This window comes from Paramisgurnus dabryanus, chromosome 7 (genome assembly GCF_030506205.2).
Source record: "Paramisgurnus dabryanus chromosome 7, PD_genome_1.1, whole genome shotgun sequence".
Lineage (NCBI taxonomy): Eukaryota > Metazoa > Chordata > Actinopteri > Cypriniformes > Cobitidae > Paramisgurnus > Paramisgurnus dabryanus.
Window position 1 is genome coordinate 27,737,136 of NC_133343.1, and position 8,336 is coordinate 27,745,471.

An 8,336-nucleotide genomic window follows, 5' to 3' on the forward strand; every position below is an offset into this window, starting at 1 on the left:
CACAGTAGTGTGAAAAACCCAACTGATATCCAGTAACATAACACAAAAAGGCACACTCACTGTTACGCTCTACTTTTACAGGCCTAGCTTGCCATTGTTTGTGAATTACGGCCTGGCAGTAATCAGGGTTCCCACGGGTCCTTAAAATCCTTGAAAGTTTGTGAATCTGGGGGAAAATTTCAAGGCTCTGGGAACTTATTGAAAATATACATACATAGATACAGGTCGTGAAAGTGCTTGAATGTATTTTATGCAAGACGTTTTCTGGAAAAAAATCCATATTAATCCATGTGTAGTGTAGGAAAATATCATAAAAATTCTAGACTTTTTAAACACACGTGCTAAACTGTTTGCTTTAAATGCTTATATATTTTCTGTATGTGAATGTTGATTCATACCGAAATGCTTTTTTGCATAGTTGTGTTTGACACATGAAAACATCTCGGGTTACGTATGTAACTCTTGTTCTCTGAGAAGGGAACGAGACGCTGCGTCTCCCTTGCCATACTTCCTACGTCTCTGTAACGCCATCTTTGGCAATATTTCAGATAGCGATATACTTCCTAGTTCCCGCGTCACCCTGTCTTTGTCGTTAAGCCTCACCATTGGGTGAATTTTTTTATACACATTCAGACGCACTTACACTTGGAGGCGCCCCCAAAGTGTCACCGCAGTGACGCAGTGCGAGTTCCCTCAAAAGGGAACTGTAACAATGTATCTTTAAAGGTAACACAATGTAACCTTGCTTTTACTTGAAATGTGTCCCCACATTTAGTCCTTGATTTTGAGGGTATTGGACCTGGAGAGTCCTTGAAAGGTCCTTGAATTTGAAGTTAACTAAGGCCTGAGAATTGAAGAACACCAAGATCTTACCTTGACATATTTCATCATCGAATTTTTAGATCATCGACTGAACGTACTAGATGCTTGCATGCTGTGTTGTATGTAAACACAGACAAGATGAATGTTAAAAAGGCTTTTTACAGTTCATTGATAAAACAACAAACAGCAGTCGATGATGGTGTGCACGTATGCTTTCCAGAAAATGTTTCATCACATAGAAAGATCACTTTTTATGGATTGTAGTTTAAATGGATTTTTAGCATCTATTTTAATTTAAAGTCTAAGATAATATGGAAAGATATTGAATTATGTGAACAAAAACAAAGCTTTGATATGGTGATTTTGATTTGGTGGTTAAATGTTTATTTCTAGTCGAGCATGAAGAAATATCTCAACTTTCTTTCCTCATATCTTATAGTTATGGTTTCTAAAATAAACAACCCCCCACCTTTATATCTCTCACACTCTCTTTCCTTTCCCTTTGTTTGTTCAGTTTCCCTTTCTCACTTCCCACCCGACAACAGCTGCCACGCTAGGATTGGCTGACTTTTGAAAAGGGGCGGAGCCACGTGACCTGTTTTGATATTTTCCCTGCCTGCTTAGAACAGAGCCCTCAGTTACAGCACGGACGCGGACGGGTGGACTGTCGCAGTTAGTCCGCAGGGTTAAATAACCCTGAGACGCTTTAAAAATTGCTTTTTTTGTAACACATATCCTTCAGGATTACAATTTCTATTCCTAATTAACCGGAACAAAGGACTATTTTGATTATATTTGCCTTTATGCCTGAACTGCCTGCCACCAGGGTACAGCAGGGCAAGCGCAGTCAGATTGACATCGACAGATCATCGTGACGGACACGAATGTGCTCTGAAGATGAGTCCGGCTATAGAAGCGCTGATGGAGGTGTGTAGATACCCGGGTAAAGGAGAAATGAAGGGTGGCGTGATGTTAGAGCCATTTGTTCATCAAGTTGGTGGTCACTCTTGTGTGCTGCGATTTGGTGAAAAGACAATCTGCAAGCCTTTGATACCCAGAGAGCACCAGTTTTACAAGAGCCTGCCACCCGAGATCCGCAAATTCACGCCACAGTACAGAGGTAAGTGGACTCAATATTAATAAACCACTCGGGCATGTCTTATTTATGTGAGTTTTAATGTGGGGAATGTGTGGATAAATTCTTGTCTGGAGGAATTTATACGAATGTGTGTTAAGTTACACTGACTTAAGCCCCCATAACGGGCCACACACACATACACACTCGCATGTATGCATTGGGCAGATGTTAATCCAAAGCGATTTATATACAGTATATATTTAAGCTATTCATTTTATTTGCGATTCGAACCCATGACCTTCGCGTTGCTGAGCCACGTGATGGCTGAACTTCAATTCACTTAATGACATTTCAATTATGCTAATTAAAACGTTTACAACGCACAATTAAGACCACGTGGTATACGTGTGATATTATTTGGATGAATGTGTCAGAAAGGGTACATTCGTATAGATTGGGACACCTTGTGACATTTAGTTGACTGTGGAAAAGTGGACTTGAATTCATAGTAAGTTTGCATTCTTACACAGACAACACATACTGATTTATGTTGGCTGGTCAAGACTGAATATCATGTTCAGTTCCCTGAGAATTTGATATATTTAAATGTACTAACATAGAGACACACTGGCAGCTCTCAATGACCGCACAGCGCCGTACTACTAAAAAAAGCTGTCCGGCTGGAAAAGGATGTGACCCATAGGAAAGAATGTGAACACGCACTCGAATGCTCGTGCACACTTGCATAATAAAACGCACGTCTTTAGGGCTTCATACATGATTGAATGATATTTTTCATATCATTTCATGTTACAGGCCTATCATAAATATGTGAATAAACTAACACATAGTGAGAGAGACTAAGCGCATGTTTTTTTTTTACTCGATCAATCAAAACGTGTTTTTAACTGTTTAGTATAATACACTTTTAGATGATAGATATTTCGTACAAGCCGAAACGTGAGCTTTGTTGCAGAATAGTGACGTAACTGCTATTGATGTCATCGGTCCACCATAACTGCGCAGAGAGTGAGACACTCACTACATGGTCCTAACGCCCTGGTATTCAGGCACCCATAGACCACAGGCAGATTTAAGTTATGATTTGTAATGTTTTGTTTTAAAAGCTTATGTTTTGAAAAAAATGTTTTGTTTCACCTCCCCTCAAATATTTCCCTGTGATGTTTAGTTTCATAAGGTTATCCTTGTGTAACACCATAGTGTATGTTTTAGCCACGGGGGCTACATGTGTTAATGTGTATCTATTTGTTTTGTATATTATGTGTTGACCTGTATTCCAAATGTACAATTCCAAGTGTACAAATCCAGTCACTGCTTATATAAACTTCAGATTCTGTTTAAAGCTGTCATATACGTCTCATTTGTGTATGATTTCTGATGTGGGAATCTTTCTGATGGTTTTCCAATAAATAAAGGATTTCATTGAATTGTAATTTCTTGCCTCCTGTGTCTTTTGTGTGTCTTTTCCTGCTTGGTACTAGAAGGCATGCATACGCTCATAAACGTCTCCTAAACTCTCATTCATACATTTACATCTTACACAACTTGCTGAATGTTTACTCTGTATGCACCTTTGTCAAACCTCCTCCAATTTCATTGTTTTTTGTGTGAGTGAGTAAGTATGTGGTTTGTAGTACTGTTTATATTGGGTAAGATCCACATTGTTTATATTTCATTCATCATATGAATCAGCATTTGTTGAATCGTATGTTGTATGTCAACACAATGTCCTCTGTACTCATTGTCGTTCTACTTCTTTTCTGTCCGCCCTTCAGGTGTGGTATCGGTGAGCTTTGAAGAAGACAAGGAGGGGAATCTGTGTTTGATCGCATACCCGCTCCACAGCGATCTATCGGATGTGGAGAACAATGAGCCCGCTGATGGCGAGCCTAAGAACAAGCTTGTTAAGTGGGGGAAGAAGAAGCCATCCGTCCTGCTCTCAGAAAACGAGAGAGCAAGGCAGAGCCGCAAAGAGGAGAAGGGCAAAAGGTGAAAAGATGCTTTGTTTATGTGCCAATGTTATATACATATACATATACATATACATATACATATACATATACATATACATATATATATATATATATATATATATATATATATATATATATATATATATATATATATATATATATATATATATATATATATATATATATATATATATATATATATATACATATATATATATATATATATATATATATATATATATACATATATATATATATATATATACATATACATATACATATATATACATATATATATATATACATATATATATATATATATATATACATATATATATATATATATATATACATATATACATATACATATATATATATATATATATATATATATATATATATATATATATAAAACGTGTCTAATAATAAATAAAATGTGAATAATAATTAATAAATTATATATAATAATAAAATGTGTCTATTAAATAAAATGTGATTTATATATAATTTATTAATTATTAATCACATTTTATTTAATAGACATATTTTATTTTATTATATATAATTTATTAATTATTATTTATTTATTATTAATTTATTATTATTATTATTTTAATTTTTTATCATGCATACAGAAAGTGAATTTTGATGAGTTTTTAAAAAAAAATTATCTTGTTCTGTACAGTAATCGGGATGATAAGGCAGAGGTTTTGTACTACAGCCTGGAGAAAGGAAACATGGCTTCTCAAATCAAACACAACCCTTGGAGTCTGCAGTGTCACCAGCAACATCTACAGAGAATGAAGGAGAACTCCAAACACAGAAACCAGCACAGTATCCTTCTGTACTGATCAACTAGACACGCCAATGCAAATAACCACTGTGTGATGTTTATTAAAGAGGTAGATCGTCCAAAAATTTATTCGATCTACTTCTTTAGGCCACTTTAGAACAGCGGGAGTCAGTAGGATTAAAATTTGATGAAATGTGCAAAATATTTGTGATCTACTAGTTCTCTAATACATACAGCTTGTTTAAAAGAAACATATTTACTAGTATTTATAGTAAATGCTAGTACTAGTAGTAATACTAGTAGGTTTTCTTCCTTGACCTCTTATCCTTCTTAGAATTCATTCTGCTTGAGAATTTAACATGGCGATACCGTGTTCCATGTGTTCTCGATCTAAAAATGGGAACACGCCAGCATGGGGATGACGCCACTGAGGAGAAGAAAGCCAATCAGATTCGCAAATGCCAACAAAGCACTTCCTCTTCTATTGGGGTCCGCCTCTGTGGCATGCAGGTATTTGCACCTCTCTTTAAAAAGTAATACATAGCCATTTATTGCACGACTCTCGGGAATGATTCCAAAGCATCCAATCTAAAAACATCTATCTGCATTTCTGTCTACAGGTTTATCACAGCGTTACAGGGCAACTGATATTCATGAACAAGTATCACGGTCGTAAATTGAGTCTAGGTGGATTTAAAGAGGCCCTTTGCCAGTTTTTCGGTGATGGGCGTGTGCTACGCAAAGAACTTTTGACCCCGGTGCTACAAAGACTGAGAGAGATGAGAGCCGTTCTGGAGGCTTGCGAGAGCTATCGTTTCTTCTCCTCCTCCCTTCTTATCATCTATGATAGTGCTCCTTCTCCAGCCCCATCTAGATCCCGGCCCTCTCGTGGTGGTGAGGAGGAAGATGAGGAGGACGATGAGGAGGAGGATGATGATGAGGGAGCCTACGGAAAGCGTCGCGATCACTCCAGCACCCCCGGTTTGGTTTCTCCAGCGGTGGATGTGCGAATGATTGATTTTGCCCACACGACATGCCGTGATTACGGAGAGGACGGTATTGTTCATGAGGGTGGAGACAGCGGTTACATCTTCGGTCTTCAGAATCTCATCAGCATTCTGTCGGAGCTTGAGGAACACAGCAACGATTAAATGCTTTTTGTGCAATTGCCAGGCTTATCGTGGGCACTTTGATGGTGCCAGCCAACAGGGTTAAAGTTCATGCTTACATCGCCCTGCTGGGTGTATTCAAAGCCATAGCAGAAGTGGTTACATAGGCAGGGGTCAAAGGTCAATCCTGAATTCCCAGTATTACTCAGGAGTGGTTGGTTTTGGACTTTCTCACTGAGGGGAATGACACACTCTCTCTCTCTGCCTGTTGTTTCTGCTCGCCCCAAATGACGGAGGGATGGCAGTAGACGAGTTTCAACTCCTCTTGTTCTCTTCATCTACAAAAGATAAGGGAGTTAAGATGTTGTTTGCTTTAAAATGTTTTCATAAAAAACTTAGGAAAACATATATAGACGATATAGATGGTCACAGACAAACCTTTTATAGGAGGTGGGTTTGTAGTTAAGAACTAGAGCTATTTTGTCTTTCTCCTAGAGTTTGGCAGCACAACAATAAGTCAATGACAAATGTGATCATTCACAACAAGGCAACACGGTGCTTAATAAACACAATGCAGGACCCTGCAGGAGCAGGATTCAAGGGAAGAGACATTTTTCTTTGCCATAAGAGACTATTGGACATTTTGTGGGGACAATGTCGTATGGATATTTGAATATTTTTCATTGTCTTGGATCTTCGTCATTCCATAGCGAGTGTTTTTGAAAATAGAGTCATCGCTCCAAAGACTTTTAAAGAGAACCTTATTTATTTCTAAGAGTATTTCTATCAAATGTGAAATTAAACTCGAAATGTGACATTCCAACCGTTACTTCTACATTATGTGATGTATGTAGAAACGATTTTTATGTTATGATTTTCCCAAAGTTTTTGACATTATGAAACAAAATAAAGATTATTCTGTTTTGTTGTGGTACATTTTGGTGGCCTGTTATTTCTGTGTGCGACTGTGTGAATAAGATTACGGCATCAGTACGGCATGTGCTATCTGACAAAGTTAAATTGAGGAGTAACACAGTACAAAAGTCATCTGAGGGATTCGGTGTTCAGCGCAAATGTTAGATTACTTGAAAGTACCTACACGGTAAAAGTTGTTACAACCTTATTTCATAATAGATTGTAGATTTGAGACATTCTCAAACAATGTCAGACTTTGTTCAGCCCTAAAGCCTTAAAATGTCAAGGGTGGCTGACACGCATATCTGCATTTTATAAACCTTATTGTATTGTTTAAAGATCACCTTTTGTCCGATTCACATTTTTAAAATTTCCTTTTGTGTGTATAAGTACATGTTAACGATATGCAAACGGTACATACCCCAAAGTAAACAATGACGCGAGTTATCGTCTCCAACGTAAATCTCTTTTCTTTGACTACAACAAACACACGGATTTACTTGCTGGGATTGGTGATGTAGTAAAGACAGACATTATCATTATTCCTCCTGCTTCGGACTCACAGCTTGTAAGTTAACTCTTGTTAGCATTGCATTGTGAGTGAGCGAATCTTTCAAACATGGTAAGGAGCGTCACATTTTTCTGATGTCAGAGGTATTCAAGCCAATCACAACATACAGATTAGCTGGCCAATCACGGACACAGAGCTTTTCAAATCCGTGCGTTTCAGGAAGAGAGTGAAATCTGGAACTTGTTCTTGGAAAATGTTTAACCATAAACCATGTGGACACATTGTATTATACCCACAAAATACACAACATTTATTTTTTTTAGTAATGAAATAATTGCTCTTTAAGTTGGTTGCCTTGAAATGTTAAGTTCATTCAAATAAAGGAAAACACCACAGTTTTGTGTTGTTCTTACATAGTGTTTGGTGTTTTCTAAATTCATCCCCGAACATGTTTTCGGGTGCGTTCTCTGGAAGTCGCGTTGGTCGACCGCATACGTCATCAAGGTTTATTATTTCGGGTTCAATTTCAGAAAAGCAACCATTAAATTTCAAGGTAAGAATGAAACTACAATGATTCTATGTCTTAAAATAAATAAATTAATTTTTTAATGTATTTTAACTGAAACGCGAGAACCTCGATGAAGTATGCGGTCGAGCAACGCGACTTGAACCGAAAACATGTTTGGGATGTGTCCGGCAAACTGGCACGAATGGCCACCCTAGGTTAGATCCTAAGGAATGAATGGGGCTAACCTAAATCCTAACACATTTACGACGTGCTGTACAAAGATTAAGTGCACACATTGAAAAAAGATAGGGATGTATTAATTTGTCTAAGTTGGGGTAAGAACATAGTAAAATATTTAAAAACGGTGGTGTTTTCCTTTAAAAAATATTAGTTGAGACAATTTTTTTGAATAAACTAATGTTTTTAAGTTGAATGAGCTCAAAATTTTAAGGCAACTTGGTAACGTTTCAAGTTCAAGTTGAACCAACAAATCATTTTTACAGTGTATGCACCAAAGTTAGCCCAGTTATTGTGTAAATAGCAATGTGTAGCTTATTGTAAACAACATGCAGGTCATAAATGGTTAGTAGATAAAATTCAGATGTA

At 37.1% G+C, this 8,336-nt stretch overlaps 1 protein-coding gene across 1 annotated transcript; it reads left to right on the forward strand.

Moving 5' to 3' along the window:
- The first annotated feature begins 1,399 nt into the window (after positions 1 to 1,399).
- Positions 1,400 to 6,730, forward strand: ip6k2b (inositol hexakisphosphate kinase 2b). The gene is made up of 5 exons (XM_065272768.2): positions 1,400 to 1,942; positions 3,697 to 3,910; positions 4,580 to 4,728; positions 5,022 to 5,197; positions 5,308 to 6,730. The coding sequence occupies exons 1-5, from the start codon at positions 1,720 to 1,722 to the stop codon at positions 5,836 to 5,838; spliced, it is 1,293 nt and encodes a 430-aa protein (XP_065128840.1). The 5' UTR covers positions 1,400 to 1,719; the 3' UTR covers positions 5,839 to 6,730.
- Positions 6,731 to 8,336: the final 1,606 nt, after the last annotated feature.

Coding starts and splice junctions, on each gene's coding strand:
- ip6k2b (XM_065272768.2), top strand. CDS start 1,720: ATGAGTCCGGCTATAGAAGCGCTGATGGAGGTGTGTAGATACCCGGGT. Junction 4,729..5,021: donor CAAACACAGAAACCAGCACA/GTATCCTTCTGT, acceptor TATCCTTCTTAG/AATTCATTCTGCTTGAGAAT. Junction 5,198..5,307: donor TCCGCCTCTGTGGCATGCAG/GTATTTGCACCT, acceptor TTCTGTCTACAG/GTTTATCACAGCGTTACAGG.